Source organism: Triturus cristatus, chromosome 1_2 (genome assembly GCF_964204655.1).
Source record: "Triturus cristatus chromosome 1_2, aTriCri1.1, whole genome shotgun sequence".
NCBI lineage: Eukaryota > Metazoa > Chordata > Amphibia > Caudata > Salamandridae > Triturus > Triturus cristatus.
Genome location: NC_140580.1, coordinates 448,620,311 through 448,638,278, shown reverse-complemented (window position 1 = coordinate 448,638,278; position 17,968 = coordinate 448,620,311). Strand labels below are relative to the sequence as shown.

Here is a 17,968-nt window from a genome sequence, read left to right as displayed (position 1 = left end):
AGGTGACATCATTCTCACCCCCAACGTAGAATCCTGACATCTTTCTTTCTTCTGGAACTCCGTCATCTTTCAACTCATCGGACGCTTGGTTTCACGTCACGTTACGCTGCACGCAACGTGGCGGCCATTTTGATTGTCCTTTTATTTTCCAAATTCAAGTGATCCTTATGTTTAGCGGTCTAGTTCTTTTGAACACTGTTTATTTTAGGTTGTCATTAACGCCGGAGCGTTCCTTTTTCCTCACTCGATCTGGTGCTCATTATTTAGTTATCTCACTATTCGACGTTCATCGCTTAAACAAACCAGATTATTGGTAAGAGAGCGCTCTCTTCATTTGACAATTGTTTCCACGTCTATTTTATTTTTTTCTCTTTCTTTTCACTTGGTTTAAAACAAGAGTGAAAAAAGAACAAGTATATATGTAGCTGTTGTTAGCATTATATGCAATGTGATGTACTGTATTACATAGCTGAGTTTAGCATGCTTTAATGTGATAAATTGCTATGACAATTGTATTTCCTATTTGATATACCAAATAGCTCATTAAGAATTTATCTATCTACTAATTCCTTTAAAATAGTATTGTTACATTGTTTGTCTCACCATGTAAAATGTAGCTACACCACCTTTCTTCTTATCCTCACCTGGCGATCCACCCATCAAGTGGCAAAAGTGGAAGAAAGTTTTCGAAAGGTATGCGAAGGTTTGTGGGACTAACCTTAGTGCGGAAAGAAGGACTGCGCTCCTTCTACATTGTCTCGGGTCTGAAGGACAGGAGGTCGTTGACCATCTTCCAGACATTGATGATTCTACTCTGAATGAATATGAAATTTGTATTTCAAAACTAGATAGGCATTACTTACCTAAGGTAAGCACGATTTTAGAGAGATATCATTTTGGTCGTAGAAACCAAAACGATGGAGAAACAGTGGAGAACTATATCACAGCCTTATGGAAATTAGGGTCATCTTGCAAATTTGAGGAAAGAATTAGGGATCAATATATGCTAGGCTGTAATGTACAAAAAGTTAGGGATGATATTTGGCAGAAGGGCGAACGATCTCTAGACCATTAGATGGTCATTACAATTGCAAAGCAAATTGAACATTCTCAGAAATGCGTGGAGATCATCACAAAACGTGAAGGTAATAGTGAAACTGTACATGAAGTGAAAGCTTCTGTCAAGCCTATGGTTTCAAAGAGGGGTTTTAAATCTAATACTGACTCCATTGTCTCTCGCTCTTCTCAAAAAAATAGTTTTCAACCAAAGTATTTTCGTTGTGGGAATATTGGTCATTTAGCAAATAACAAGAAATGTCCTGCTTTGAAAAGTACGTGTACTAATTGTAAAAAGATAGGTCACTTCACTTCTGCTTGCAGAGCAAAGAAGAACAAAGCGAAAGTGAATTTAATTTCTCAAAGCAGTTGTGTGGAGGATGATTCCGATTCAGATATGGATTGTGGTCAAATAGTCTCACAAATTTCTAGTAATAGCAAAAAACGACCTTTTGATGAGGTAATGGTTGAAGGTAAAGGTACTTGTGTACTATTTGATTCTGGAGCGAAAATAACCATTGTCGCAAAACAGTTTTATTCTCAGTGGCTAAAAGACAAAGTTAAAATTTTCAAAGCAGACATCAAGCCTTTCGCTTATGGTGGTGAACCAATTAAGCTCTTATGGTATTTTCAAGGTTTGATAGACTATAAGGGGAGGTTCATCTCAGGCAAAGTTTATGTTTCCCACAAAGGCGATCGCATTTTAAGTTGGTTTCATCAGAGAGACCTAGGTGTCATGTTGGACCCCAATAGCAATCCACCTATCTTACTTAAAGAACATTTCAATGTAGGTACAATAGAGACCAAGGATGTTGATGCAGCATACACAGCTAATCTCAAAACATCCTTTCCCAGAATTTTCAGTAGCGAACTAGGTTGTCTTAAGGATTATGTACATAAAATCAAGTTAGTTTCAGGTGCAGTTACAAGTAAAGATTGTGGGGTCCATTTTTCGGTGAGGGAAGAAATGAAAAACCAGTTAGAGAAACTTAAGTCTGACGGTATTATTGAAAAAGTTTAAGGGACCCAGTGGTTGGCCCCAGTAGTCACAGCACGCAAATCTGATGGAAGTTTACGCCTATGCATAGACTTGAGAGCTCTGAATAAACAGGTCATTGTAGATAGATATCCACTACCTAAGATTTCAGACATGCTTATGTTGTTGAAGGATGCAAAGGTATTTTCAAAGGTGGATCTCTAATCTGCTTATCATCAGATTAAATTAGATGATAACTCCAAAGACTACACTGCTTTTGTTACCCCTTTCGGAACTTTTAGGTTTGTAAGGTTACCGTTTGGGTTAGTATCAGCAGCCTCAGTCTTCCAAAGAGCGTTAGAAAGGGTCTTGCGAGGTCAACTTGGTGTTAAAATTTACCAAGACGATGTTTTAATTTTTGGCAAAGATGATAAGGAACATGACTTAAGGGTAAGACAAGTTTTGGAGAGATTTAGTCAACACAATCTCACGGTCAGGTTGGACAAATGCAAGTTCAAGAGATCTTCTATTAACTATCTTGGGCATATCATTTCTGAGAATGGTGTGGAACCCAAACAAGAGTTGATAGAAACTATTCAAAATTTAGCTGCACCCACTAATAAGGAAGAACTGATGAAATTCCTTGGTATGGCTGAATACTATAGTAAATTTGTGCAAGGGTTTGCTGAAAAAAGTGTTAGCATGCGGACCTTGTTGTGCAAAGGGGTTGATTTTGAGTGGTCACTAGAATGTGAAAAAGAATTCAATAATTTAAAAACCCATCTGAGGAAAGCTCCTAAACTAAGGATTTTTAATCCCTCCTTAAGTTCTGTTTTGATCACTGATGCAAGAATGAAAGGTTTGGGAGCCGTGTTACAGCAAGACAAAGGTGACATGGTAAATGTGATTTTATTTCTCTCTAGGAGTTTAAAGGGGGCAGAGCTAAGATACTCTGTGATTGAGAGTGAAGCTTTGGCAGTGCACTGGGCCACAAAGAAATTAAAAAACTTGCTCTGGGGCACCAAATTTAGTGTGAGAACAGACCACAAACCATTGTGTGAAGTTTTTAACAAAAAGGGTATTGTTGGCATTTCCAGCAGGATTTCTAAATGGGTTGTAGGTCTTCAAGGATATGATTTCAGTGTAGAATATTTGCCCGGTGCACGTAATTGCATTGCAGATACACTCTCTAGACTTCTACACTCCGATCAGGACGATGTTAACTGTAAAGATAATGAGTTGAATGAATGGGTCTGCACCATTGAACACGATGGTATAAGAGAGGATGAATGGAAGGAGGAGTGCAAGTCTGATGAGGACCTCAAAGAACTCTTTTCTTTAAATCAAGGATGGTTGGAGTAAAAAATCTGATGGTAAGTTAGAGAAGTTCTGGCTTGTTAGACATGAATTGTCTGAAGTGGATGGCCTTATCTTCAGAGGTTCGAAGTTAATTCCCCCGTTGGTGTTTCGAGGAAAATGAATTGATCTAGCTCACCAAGGCCACCAGGGTATGTCTAAAACCAAGGAGAGACTGAGACTTAATTATTGGTGGCCAGGTATCGATTTACAGGTTGAGCGAGCCATCAGAGAATGCATTCCATGTACATTAAGTGAGAAGTGCCTCAAACCAAGGGTGCAACCAATGGTCATTATGGAGCGCCCTAAAGGTCTGTGGCAAGTGTTTTCCTTTCAGCAGCACCATGGAGATGGAACCTTCTGTATGAATGGAGAGTCAGTTGCATCTGGCTTCAGCTACTTGACGGATGGGACTTTTCATTCTCTGGATTAAACCTTTATGTTTCCTTTACTTAGATGATTCAGTGATTATTATCCTAATTTTACACAAGCCTGTAAGGGAGTGTGTTGCAGAGTCCAGGGTCAGGTGGAGGTAATAATAAAGAGGAATTCTCCCTGAAGGCTCACACAGAGGGAGCCAGAGTAGTATCACCTGCCTGATACTCCCACCTCAGAAACCTCCTCTTCCCATCAGACACATTACATGGAAAAAAACACTTTTTTTGAGTGATAACATTTAGAAAGAGATTTGGAAAAAAGTGCGTTTTACAGGGCCTTGTAAGACTATGGAGAGATAAAGGAGGGCCCTGAAGCAAGCCTGGCTAGACATATAAGCGTCAAATCGGACCCACAGTGGCCCACCCGATCCACCCTTGGCTCACCCAAATAAAAATTCCTGGAGCCGGGCCCGTCTACACCTGCAACGGTATCTCATAACCTGTTAGTGTTTGGGATTCATAGAATCACTTTAAGACCTGATCAAGTCCTATCACAGAAGTACAAGGACTTTGAGAGTAAGGAACTCATTCATGTTTGTGTTGTTTTCATTGCTCTTGTGCGGTCTGTTTTATCTGGGTTAAGGAGAAATGTGGTGTTGGGCGTCCCCAACAAGAGGGGCGTAGTCGCCCAACACGGTAGTCAAGGGTGTTTTCAGCGGGCAGCCCCTGTAGAGCGATAGTAGCAGTTGTGCGGTAAACCGTCTGTTTCGTGTCAAGATTTCGGCAAATAAAACTTCAATTACAGTTATGGGGGGCAAACGTAAAGCAAAACGAAGCCTACATTTTGGAAAGCCGTTTCCGAAATCGGTGGCCCTGCATGCGCCTCCCGTCCCTGTTGCAATCGGTACGATCCCATCTCATTCGTCCAAGCGGAGACAAGGGCACTATTCCTCAGTGCGCAACAGCCCTCTCCTGTGGGAGCGAGCACGCGCGCGCACGAAGTCGCAATTTGACGTCAGCGCGTGACTGCTGCTTCCTCCAGTCAGTGCCCAGTGGGATACCTCCGACTCTGCTATACCTCACAGAAGGAGCAGGCGAAGCCAGAGCCCTTTGCGGGGGCCGCCGCTCTCCGAGGTGGGGGGGTTTGCAGCCTGTTGTAACGGCTCAGGGAGCTGAGACCAGGCGGGAGGACGTCAACCGGCGTGCCCGGTCCCTGTTGGCTGCCAGGGTGTAGGGACCAGGAAAGCTACGCAGAGGCCTGCAGTGGGGAGTGAAGTGCGTGCGCTCAGCTGGCCTTCACCGGAGCCTCAGCGAGCCAGGGACATGTCGGACCAGACCACCAGCGTCTCCCTGCCACAGGTGCTGGATAGGTAAGCGTGGAGGGGCAGAACCAGGACCCGCGACAGTCATAATAAAAACACAGGTTTAAACCAGGAACCAGCTGTTTACTGTACGGCACTCCGTGGCAGTGTTTATGACCATGAGTCTCACACGTATTAAGCCCCTTCTTAATTAGCAACCGATACAATGCGGATTGCGGACCCCTCCATAAGTGTGCAGTTGCATTTATTCAGAATCTCTTTATATGTATCGTGGAGGGAGAGGAAAAGCACGAGCTGTCTAAGGAAACGAAATGTAAACAAAATCAATCGTCCTTTTAAAAACAAGATAAACGCTATGTTAGATTAAAAATAGTTTGTTACTTGAACTCACATTTCACTTTAATACAGTAGATTATATAACTCAATTAAATCGGTTTAAAGTAGTAGTTTTTAAACGTGTTTTTACCTACACCTGTACCACTCCATTGTATTATAATGTGATTTATATTGTGCTTTCTTACCCCACCCCCTGACTAGTACTTAGTAAATGGGGGCAGACAGGTCAACATATTTTTTGCAGAACAGAAACGAGAGCCCGCGTAGACCCCTATGCAGCTGACTTGCTGTTTTTAGGTCTTGGCTAGCGAAGGCTGCGCATGCACAGTCTCGGTCCGAGATTTAATGACTTGGAGAAGAGGGGCTTGAACCCGCCCCTCTTCTCCCCTGTTCTCCATTGGCTGGCCTCTTGAATGCTGGCCAGCCATTGGAGAAGAGGTCCGTCACTCCGAACAGGCCCCGTCCTTTTCGGATTCGGGGGCGTTTTTTTCAACTTTTCTAATTCTTTCCTCCAGCCAATGGCAAGAGGAGAACACGCCCCCGAATCCGAAAGCGCCGCTGCCTTTCTCCGAGGCATTTCTGCTTCGCCTCGGAGAAAGGCGGCGGTGTTCATGGCTTCCTCTCCCCCTGCTGTGGGCTCCTCAGAATGACCTCTGTACCCCAGTTTCCGCCCCTGCTCCGAGGTTTTCCTACCCTTCTCCGTGGAAGCACAATGAAGATGTTCTGCTGCCTGGGGCTGGTTTTCTCCGTGCCCCCGCCGCTCGGGATTTCCTGCAACACCCCCCCCCCCTTCTCCAGTCTTTACAGACTCTCCTTCTGGAGACCAGACGGCGATGCTGTTAGTCTGTGCTTCTCCTCCCCTTGACCCTTTTCTCTGGGTACCACATAGTGTGGCGACACTGTGCTGTTTACAGTAGTTCCTCTCCAGCCCCTCCCCCGGGGGACCATAGCGAGGATGCCCCCGTCTCTCATCCCATGCCTCCCCCTCCTGCCCACGGTGCAGTGCTTTCTGCAAAGGCTGTTCTCCACAGCCCCTGTGCGCCGCAGCCCCCCTCTCGCTAGGAGCGGCCACGCAACCTTACCGGTGGATTCTTAGCTGGGCACCGGTCATTAACCCGTCCTTACAATGGCCAACGCCTGAGGCTTTCGCCGTCGCCGCTTCAATTTCGCCCCCCCCCCCTTTAACAATCTGCTGACCCGAGCCTGAGCGGATGACGCTTTCCCCGGGGAGGAATAGTCGGTGGGTTAAAGGATTTTCTAATAAACTGTAGGGCTTAAACAGGCAATCCCAGCGGCTGTGCTAGGACCGGGGGTCTCCCTGCTCCTGGGCGCTAATCTCCGTCACGCGGTACGCAGCGCCGAGATTTATCCGTAGGTGGGCGCGCCTGGGAGTTGGCAAAGTGGTGGGCTCTGGCAGAATCTTGGAGCTCGTACATGACCCAGAAATTGAAGTCTGTGGCGATATACAGCCCATGTGGTGTCTTGGCGCTATTCTTTGTGAGTATTCTGTAATGCCTAGAGGCCCTCAGTACACTCATATCTAGGCACCACAAAGAATGCATTTAAAATCCCAGCCTGTTCCTTTACTGGAAGTCCGTGGTTTTAAATTGATTTCAGTGAAAGCGACGCGAATTTGAAACTATGTGGACTTGATATGAACAGTATTAGCGAATAATAAAATGGGTCAAATTCATAAGAATATAACGACGGAAGGTCGGATGGGGTGTACATTTCCATATTGATGGTCCCGCTACACACATTATCCGTATGGACAGAAGGCACATATCGATTTCACGGAGTGCTCTCTACCTCGCTGTGCATTGGGGGCAATACAGCCCCCCCCCTCCCCCAACACCACCACCGCAGACAACAACAAATACATGGAAAGGTATCTCCCAGGAAAGGAGCATCTCATTGGGAAGCTAGCAGGAGGCCAGAAGGGCCGGGAGACCATGTCACATTCCAGATGAGGGTGACGTGTGATTGATGCTGTCCAATCCTGCTCGCCCCTCGAAGGCCCCACTTGTTTGGATGTATCTGAATGTCTGTTTAAGTCAGTCAGGCACCTCCCTGAGGTCTGGCTAGGGTGGTCTTTGTGGCACATGAGCCCCCCCCCCCTTCCCCCATGGAGATGTTCGTGGGTGTAGAGCGGGCTCATCTCAGCTCCTAGTGCGGCCTCAAGCTGTGAGGGTGATCCAGGCATGACCCCGCGGCATGGCCAGGGCGTGCTACGGAAATGGACCAACCAGAGCTCCCGGCCCAGCTGCTGTGCCTTGGGAAAACTCTGCTATCATGCCCGGTGGGAGAGGCACGCACTGGTGTTTACTTTACTCCCTGTTCAACATCCTCGAGTGTGAGGATGGTGTAAATCCTGCGTCCCGCGATGGCACCAACTCTCGCTTCTGCCTTCGCTGCATTGCACTGTCCGGTGCTATTGACATTGTAAATAACAATGCCGTTTCTTTAACCCCTTCAGCGCGGCGCGGATTCCCGCGCCACGCTGAAGGTTCGTTGCGCGGGCGGGCTCATGACGGAACGGTTCCGTCATGAGCACAGCCCAACCGACGCTCATGACGGAACTGTTCCGTCATGAGCGCCGAAGGGGTTAAATGTTTTAACAACAAAAACATAAACAAAAATAATGTCATGAGCAATGCCAATACCTTTAACTTTAACAATGCCGAGACCATTGCATTGTATATGCTTGTTAAAATTACATTGTTGCAGGCGATAAACGGTAAAGTATGATGAACTAGCAAGACCGCAGTAGTCGCAGGATGCAGGTACTTCAAGCCCATGTAAGCACTACGGGAGTTGATTCTCCCACCATATAGTTAAATTAAAACAATTGTAAACCGATTTCTTAGATAAAGATCTTCAATGCCTTGATAACTATTGGTACTCCATTAAATATTCTTTCCTCTGCTGAAGCCTGTCCCCTCCCCTCTCCCTTGAATCCCATAAAGTCTTATCTTAGTAGCTCACTAGGGACCTGTAGGAGCAGCTTGCGGTACTGCACCTAGACATGCAGTGCTGGTGCCTTGGTCACTAGGGACCTCTAGGAGCAGCTTGCGGTACTGCATCCAGACATGCAGTGCTGGTGCCTATCTCACTAGGGACCTCTAGGTGCATCTTGCGGTACTGCACCTGGACGAGCCGTCCTGGTGCCTTGCTCACTAGGGACCTCTAGGTGCAGCTTGCGGTACTGCACCTGGACGAGCCGTCCTGGTGCCTTGCTCACTAGGGACCGCTAGGAACAGCTTGTGGTACTGCACCTGGACGAGCCGTGCTGGTGCCTTGCTCACAAGGGACCGCTAGGAACAGCTTGTGGTACTGCACCCAGACATGCAGTGCTGGCGCCTTGCTCACTAGGGACCTCTAGGAGCAGCTTGCGGTACTGCACTGAGACATACAATGCTGGTGTCAGGCTCACTATGCACCCATTTGCAATGCACTAGGTCACGCATTACTGAAAGTATGAGCTATTGGTGTTGCATTATTATCTGCAATGCCAATACCTCAAACTATAAGTAATGTGACACCTATTGCATTGCAAATGCTTGTTTTTAGGAAGATCCTGGGGAAAAAAAGCTTGTCTTTGTTTCGGCTAATACAAGGCCATTGTCTAAGCAATTATTACTGCCAGTCTAGGTTATGCCAATTCTTTGTGTAGGTTTGCCTCAGTATCTCATTTGTCGTCTTTAGATTGTAAAAAATTCAGCAACTAGGCTTATTTTAAAGATCCCTCTTCATCAGGCAATATCACAGCATATCAAATCTATCTATTGGCTTTGGTACAGAAAAGGATCCATTTCAAAATTATAACCAGGATACATAGAACATTTTATAAGAGGGTCCAAAAGAGATTCACTCATTGTCCTACAAAAGCCCTGAGAGCTTCTAATACGCTTTTCTTGAAGATCCCCAAGGTTCTTCAGGTCAGGAAAGATGGCTGCTTTTTTTTTGTCATCCAAGATGTGGAATGAGTTTACACTAATGATATGGTCCACCTCAGCTGAATCTAGTTTCAGGAAACTTTTCAGAACTTGAAAATTTGAAACAGTTAAACATCTTTTGTAGTGCCATGATGCTCTCAATAGGTCAGCTATTCATTCATCCATTATTTGGTCAATGGCAGCAGCAAATTCACAAACCTGTATCCGGATTTACACTTCTTGCGCTTAGAGACCAGGTCAGGTATTCATGTTTTCCAGTTTCAATTACCCAGTTCTCAGGTTTAGTTCGGGTATGCCACTACTGATCCAGGTCTAAAGGAAATGAAAAACCCAGCATCAACTGTCTCACAACTAGGACAGGAGAACTTGGCTGATGGGTATGTGTAACATTCTAATTAAACATATGTCCTATGTAGTTAATTAAACTGCAGTAGCCTAAAGTGTTCTTTCCTATATAAGCTAGGCAGATAACTTAGGATAATTTTCTATTTCCCCCTTTTAGCTTTCTGTGACTAGTTCATGTCACACTTCGATAAAGAAATAGAGCTAGGTATAATCATGTCAGCAACTTAGTTCCAAACATACCACCTCCAGGATGAAGAGCAAATTTAGCATCCTTTGGTTACGTGCTTCCTTGTCAGTACAACCCGAAATGTACCTTGTTGTCCTTATAAGTCATCTGTATGCCTGCATGTAAAAAAAGAAAAAGTCCTCTACATCCATAATTCAAAACACTTGAAAATACTCGCTTTGTTCGCAGTTGTTGCCTAGTGGGACCCATATGTCAAATGCAGGTGTAACTGTCCCTGTTGTGGCAAATCCCGGGCACATTTAACCTTCATACCTGGCATTTGAACCTGTCCATTGTAAGTATCTATCCCAGCAGCATTGAACCTGTCCATTGTAAGTATCTATCCCAGCAGCACTGCACCTCTTTCAGAAATCTAGGCCCTTGGCCTTTGAACTAATAAGTAGTCTGGTTATCGATCTGCATCCCATTTCTGCTGTTAATGCTCAGGTGTCTGCATCTGGAGGCCTCAACATCCATTTGGTCACCCACTGAAGCTGTACCGCAACATAATAATGTTTGGTATCTGGTACTCCCAGGCCTCCCTCTTTTATCACCAATGGAGCTTGCTTACAGCCATCATACTGTGTGGTCTGAGCTCTAAATACGCTCAAGAAATCTGGTTCTTTAAATAATTTGATGCCCGTAACACCAGCAGATCAGTGAAATAGTATAGTAGTCTCAGTAGTGAATCCCTTTTTGCTAAAACGATTCTCCCCATTCTCGATCGTGCGTGCTTCCGCCAGACGGCAACACTACTCAGTAGTGCTGTCATGGCCTCTTGGATGTTGCCTGCTACTTCATCCATATTTCCATGTTAAACTTGAACCCCCCCCTAACATATCTAAATGAGGTGTGGTCTGGTCTTTGTATAGTCTAGTTGCCTAACCAAAAATATGCATAATTTGTCTCAGTTTATTTTCATCCCAGAAAGCATTCCAGTTTCAGCTGTTGGGCCTAACCCTGTCACGTTCACCGCATACAGTAGAAAGTAATCTCCATATAGTGTATGTTGTGCTATGTATTTCTACACCCCTTTCCTTATGAAACTTATAGGTTGCCTTAACTAAAGGTTCCACTGCCATTACAAATATTAGCGTGTTAAGTGGACACATCCCTCTCCCTATCTTGTACAGTGACAAAACAACTTGCTCCCTTACCTACCCTACCAATAACTTAACTGTTAACTCTTTACTGCTGTTGTCACAGTTTGGTCTGTATTGTGCTTTGTTTTGTAATAAAAAAGTTATCAAGCATTACACACAAGTGATTGAACAGAGAGATCTGGGGTACTATACAATTATAGTTGAAGATCTTAAGATAAAAATATAGTTACATAATCTAAGTTTGGTTTGCGGTAAAGTATTTTGGTAATTTATCCTCATTCTATCTTTATATTACATTCTGATGATAATTTTAGCCCACATGTGGTGAGATTATAGGGGCAATCCCTTGGTTTATTGATAATGCAGCAGTGAAGGCCAGTAATGGTAAATGTATTTTCTTTTTTAAATGTTCCTGGTACTGGACTCATTTGCTACCTGATTGCGATCAATTTTTAGAACCTCATCAAAATATATGAAGATTGCAATCTCAAAAATAAAACTGCTTTCATACCTAGCTGCAATTGAGTTGGTGAGTGAAATTAAATTTGAAGATGTGACGTTTGTATTTGGTAATTTTATGTGCTTTGAGTCTTTTTAGGTTTTGCCTGCACAGCGCTTGCACTGTGCTCGAGGAATTTGTTTTTAATACAAACGTAAAAGTGACTTGTATCCCGCCTTCTCTCTTTCCTGGTTTCTCATTGATTCCTTTGCGTGCCACTTACCGTTCCTCCATTTCTACTGGCTGTAGCATATTTTTCTGCTTTTACCAATGTTTGTTCATCGTCTGCTTCTCTTGTCAGTTTGCTGCCGCAATAACCTTAACATCCAGTTTGCCTTTTACTGTTGCAGCATATTTATATAACAATTTATCACCCAGAGAGATTTGCATATAATCACAGGATGTTGTGCGGCGCTGCCAAGACTCAAACCGGGATCTCCAGCTCTCGAACCAGCAGCTTTGGCCGCTGCGCCACATCCTCTCCACTCCCGTGTTATCTGTCAAGGAGCTCTTTCCTTCTCCCGAATGATGATTGATGAAAACAGCTCGTTATTCATTACATAGGCAAAACCGATGCTTTACCAATGCTTGTTTTATATACGATTGTGCTATTTAATGTCTGTATTTTGTAAGCTCTGCAAAAACACAGATAAAGAGAAGGGTCTAAGGGAAATAATATTTAAAGACCTGCCCACGTCCCAATCCCCTAATCTACACTTATACAACTACAAAAAAGGACTCGGGGTCTAGATTCAGAAAAACTTAGTGATGTGTGTCCCTATGGAAGGATAACTCTTCTAGCATCCCTGGCAAACCGAGCTGAGCAGGATTCCCATCAAAATACTTCTTAATATTGGAGCTAAAGTCTTAAGCTCTGTGGATCAGCGTTATCATATGGTTATCCACCACCTCCTAGAGGGCAATCTCTTGATCATAAAGATTCCCTCTGTGGAAAGCTCGTATGCTCTTAATGGATGCCAATCCGAACCAAGGCAAACAATAGATGCCATCAAGTGTTACAACATAGTGAAAAAAATATATATAATGTGATGCAGTGCAATGTAACATTAAAAAGATTGTGTGGAGAGACTAGAACACCTAGACAATCACTCTCTCCTCATGCCTAATAAAACCAGGGGAGTTGACATTTGTCCCCGCTATTGATTCATAGCAGTAAACATGGTAACTCCAACTACACGGTCAACATGTTTCAGCCTTATTGGAAATGATCCAGGCTTTCTTCAGGACCTATTCATAGCTACTGCACATGATACAAACTCTTCATATATAAGAGCACAAGGATAATGAGAACTATACAACCTCGCTTGGTGCGAAACCTTCAATTACAGGGTGTAAACATCACCTATGGAGATAAAAGCAATCATCACACTCCATACAGAGCAGTAACCAGCTAATCAGCACAGTATATGCCCAATTTAGGGCTGCAATCATTTGCTTACCCTGCATGATCAAGGCTCAAACCTCACCTCTCAGGAACCTGCCTCTGGTAGAGATGAGGCCCCGCTCTACAAAAAATATCAAATAATAAATAAATCAATGGAGACCCTGCCATAAGTCCAGAATCTTTAGTCAACAGGTCGTATGCCAGGTATGTGTCCCTGGCATTAGAACTGGCCAGCCCCTCTACTCTCAAAACAGAAGAAAAAGCCAAGTGTCGGTTAGGGAAGTCTCAAAAGTTAATAATAGGTATAGCTAATGGCATAGGAGATTTAATCCCCAAACAGTTAAGGATACAATAGTGCCGATATAGAATACTCTCTATCTCATGTCTTATAGTTCATATTTATGCAATATAATACTGCTATGTCGTGTATATCTGCCCCTCATAAGAATAGACAATATCAGGGCGCGGTTGTGAGTTTCAATAACTGTAACTCCCAGAGCTCCTGATGTTCACACCGTGCTTCACCCTGGTACTCGTCTAGCAAATGTGCATAAGCAACAGCATTCTATATTGCGTGGAGGCAAGTTGAAGTAATACCATCTTCATTCCCAGCGGTCTTTATGTCGCCTAAAACTTGCTTGAGAGGACCAAGGGTTGCGGCGTTAGAGCATTAAACCGCAACCAGCGAGTAACCTATACTAATAAATGTCCAACCCCAAATCATATATCATAGAGCTATATGTGGTTCCGAACGAAAACGCTACATCCCCACTCTTTCCACCCGTGAACTGAGTTATCAGACTAACCTGTCCGTCGGTACCTCTGAGTATCACCGAGTCAGGGAGGGAGGCACTGAGGTAGCGAACGTCTCGGTTTTAAATACGCCCGACTTGTTCACGTCAGCTTGTTTTCGGTGTCAGATTTTCGCGCCTCACGCGCCTTGTCAGCGTCAACGTTTGGATGTAAAACTACAGGATGACATCATACGTTCGTCATTTGTAGTTTCAAAAGCCGGCGTTAGCGGCCTGCAAGATATATACCCTCATTGGGACGTAGAACTACAACATGACGTCATTCGTGAATTAATTGTAGTTCAAAAAGGCCAGTATTACCAACAAGCAGGAATAGAACTCTGTAGTTCTTGACTGCACAGGAAACTCTGACACCTATGGTTCCCTAGTAGCACCGATAGTCGCTTATCGTATCCTCGGGTATTAGAATCACAACCACTCTATTATAATTGGTACTCAAAAAATATCCGAAATACCTCAGTGCGTAAATCATCATCCCATCATTTATTGGTCGTTTGTCTTTTATTTTTTTATTATTTTGTTTATTTTTTTATTTTTTAAAAACTCCAATAATACTGAGCTTAGTATGTAACTATCATGTGCTCATATTTCACATAGGAGTGTCATGGGTATTATGCTCTCTAAACTATCATACCCAGAGTGTAACATTTCCATAACAACCATATGCCGTATGGCTCCCAACCACACGTACACAGAGAGTTCTGATATTTTAACGGGGTTTTTTTTTTAAAACACACTCATTCGCTAATGACAAACCTCCTCAGCAAATACTCGGAGAATGTAAATCCATCAGTCATTCTCACATCATTACTTTAGGGTGTTACAAGATAGAATTTAGTGTATAGATATCCTGTATAACACAAAAGATGTGCCATTATGTACAGGAAATAGTCTTCGTTGGACTGACATGCCTAGAGTACAACATTCCATATGGCCCAAAAACCCTCTAGTTACAGACGTCAAGCCCAGAAAGCAGGTGTTAGGACCCAAGAATGTGCAATAATGCACTGCTGGTTCAAATACAAGCGTGGGGATTTGGTGGATTAGAGACTCACCCACGGAATGTCATCGTTTAGACCCAGAGTGTCACTATGGAGTTTGTAAACCCATTTTTGCTCTTTGATAAACAGGTATCTAGAGATGTCACTAACAGATAAGGGTATGTTAGGTTTTTCTAACACTGTCCATTTAAAATCCTCTGGTCCATGCTTCTCAGAGAAATGTCTCGTGAGTCTTGTGGTTAGCTTTTTGCATCTGAATGTGCTCTTAGGTCCTGAAGAAAGCCTGGATCATTTCCAATAAGGCTGAAACATGTTGACCGTGTAGTTGGAGTTACCATGTTTCCTGCTATGAATCAATAGCGGGGACAAATGTCAACTCCCCTGGTTTTATTAGGTATGAGGAGAGAGTGATTGTCTAGGTGTTCTAGTCTCTCCACACAATCTTTTTAATGTTACATTGCACTGCATCACATTATATATATTTTTTTCACTATGTTGTAACACTTGATGGCATCTATTGTTTGCCTTGGTTCGGATTGGCATCCATTAAGAGCATACGAGCTTTCCACAGAGGGAATCTTTATGATCAAGAGATTGCCCTCTAGGAGGTGGTGGATAACCATATGATAACGCTGATCCACAGAGCTTAAGACTTTAGCTCCAATATTAAGAAGTATTTTGATGGGAATCCTGCTCAGCTCGGTTTGCCAGGGATGCTAGAAGAGTTATCCTTCCATAGGGACACACATCACTAAGTTTTTCTGAATCTAGACCCCCAGTCCTTTTTTGTAGTTGTATTTTGTAAGCTCTGCCCAGGGAAATAAAAATTTGATTACTAACATAAAACAAGCATTGGCATAGCCAATAGGTCTCGCTTTTGGGGCCTTATAAGTGTTTAGTTATCCAGCACAATATCCTTAGTGCAACGACATCAACTGTTGAAGGGCTAAACACTAATTGACTAAAGCTATTGACTGTACCAAGTATTGGATCTGTCCGAGCCAAACTGTTTTTGTTGTAATGTATATACGTTCAGCATTAATATGCCATATATGCCTGGTACACTCAAATTATTTTTGCCCTGCTTTCGTATATGTTGGACCACGGCCCAGAATGTACCATGGAAATTCAATAAAATCGGTTGAGAAGAGAGAAGAAAAAAAGCAGAATCACAATGGGTGCTGCACTCCACCCAACCTATGCCCTAGGGCATTTTAAGTCTTGAGGTTAAAGTTAAATAGCCAGAGAGGCCACGGACCCTGCACCGGATTCATGAAGATACAGATTAAAGAGGAAATCCACATCTATTATTGTCTTAGATTTATGACTTTTATTAGTATCCATAAACTTGTCTTCTCCAGACGTAGTTCCTGGAAATCTGCACAATGTATGCATTTCCAGAAGTACACCTGGACAGTGTTCCTGCAATAAAATGTCACTACTTTTGTATGCCTTTGTGAACTGGCCAATAAACACCTAAAATGGCAATATTCATATAGAATTGGTGCAAAAAGAAATTACCTCTTTTCACTTTTGCTGATAGAGACTATGACATTTTGGAGCCTGTGGTAAATATTTCATTACCGGTACTATTTTTTATGCGGTAAAGTCTAGTAAGAATAACTCAGTAAATATAAGAGGCAGAATCCGTGGTATTAGAGGTTCTAAAAGGCTTTATTCCTCTACAAAGGAATTACAGTTCGAACTGCAGGCTTCAAATTCCATCACCATGAAGGTTCAGGAAGGAAGGCAATACATTATTGACAAGTAATGGTATTTATATGGAAAGCATTACATTAAGACAGATGCAAGAGGCGTAACAGCTGATAATACAGATATGATACACATACGTAATGAAAAAAAGGTGTAAACATAGGCGTAACTAAATACGTCATTAAACATGATGTCACAAGTGGGTGGATCCATAAGAGAATCCTGCAATGTCAGCAGAAATATTTGGCAGAAATGCGCGCGCAGCCGCATGACGTGTGATTGACGTGCAACTAGAGGGTGAAGGGGACTTGACATTTAGCTCTACATGTGGAGACAGAAGTCTGGGGGGTCATGTCAACCTAATCCCAAATCATATCTAATATCTTATGTTTAAAGAACTGTATTATCCAAAAGGAAAGGTCTCTCGGACAGAATCTATTCTATACTGACTGTTAGTGCGTGTACAAGCGTCTAAGTGTCTACATGAGATGCGAGGGGGCAGGAATCTTCCATGGTAACAGGGGCTATGAATTTCTTGCATGAGGACAGTGAGGCCTGGCCCTTTGCACGGTAGGCTGGAAGAATGTTTACCTAAACTACTAGACAGGAATGCATCGGATGAGGAGCGGAGCAGATAATCTTGAAGGTGAAATACAGTTTTTGGCAGGCAACAGGCTGGATCAGGCACCGTTAGCCGCGCAGGGAGTAGGACAAAGTTCAGGGATACGGATGCGGGCTCGGACTGGAGCTTTCAGAGGCAGAAGGCAGGAAAAGGCTTGATGGCAGAATTCAGGGCCTACTCGCCTGAATCTGTAAAATGTGGAAAGTGAACCACATAAAGTCGGTGGCCTTTCATACTTAGGAATGGAATATCTGACCCATTCATGGCGGATCTGTAAGAGGACATGTTGACGGTGGACGCACATGTATTTGCGTCTTCATAACTGGAACTGGAGGGAACATACATGTACTTATAGCATGCACATGGAGCCGTTGGGGTCTACGATAGGGGACATAACTGATCACAAAATTCATATTTCCTCATTCCCTCCTTGTCCCCTACGGACCCTCAGGAGATATTGATCTTCATCAATCCATCGATCTGTTCATATAGCATCATTTGTTCTTCTTTCTTCTTCCGGGATCTTGAACGAAAACTTCGATGCGGGATACACGATGTGGCACACAGGCCACAAATCGCTGGCCCACATTGTAGACATAAGCAGCAACTGAATAGTATGAGAAAGCCAATACCTAGGAAGGATAGGATCCTCCATCCCCAGGCTGACAACACGCTCCAGAACCAACCGGACCAAGTCCAGGTGCCTGGACTCTGGTGTATCTGGCTTATAATCTTATGAAGGCGAGTTATGGCTTTATATACTGACGGCGAGTTTTCTGGTATGAAAACACAGCAACTTGATCCGATGACCCTACAAGCTCCGCCCCTATCGGCCAGGATGACGTCAAGGACAAGACGATTTT

General features: G+C 43.6%; 1 protein-coding gene and 1 long non-coding RNA gene across 2 annotated transcripts in view; one reads left to right on the top strand and one right to left on the bottom strand.

Moving 5' to 3' along the window:
• The window catches only part of LOC146867476 (uncharacterized), a 77,371-nt gene extending 72,630 nt beyond the window's left edge, over positions 1-4,741 (bottom strand). The window contains exon 1 of the long non-coding RNA XR_014961774.1: positions 4,607-4,741. This is a non-coding gene — a long non-coding RNA (uncharacterized LOC146867476). The remainder of the gene's footprint in view (positions 1-4,606) is intronic.
• A 10-nt stretch (positions 4,742-4,751) lies between these two features.
• MARCHF5 (membrane associated ring-CH-type finger 5) overlaps positions 4,752-17,968 on the top strand; it is a 259,605-nt gene continuing 246,388 nt past the window's right edge. Inside the window, exon 1 of the mRNA XM_085606154.1 lies at positions 4,752-5,135. Within this exon, the coding sequence (XP_085462280.1) occupies positions 5,089-5,135 (47 nt within the window). The 5' untranslated portion in view covers positions 4,752-5,088. The remainder of the gene's footprint in view (positions 5,136-17,968) is intronic.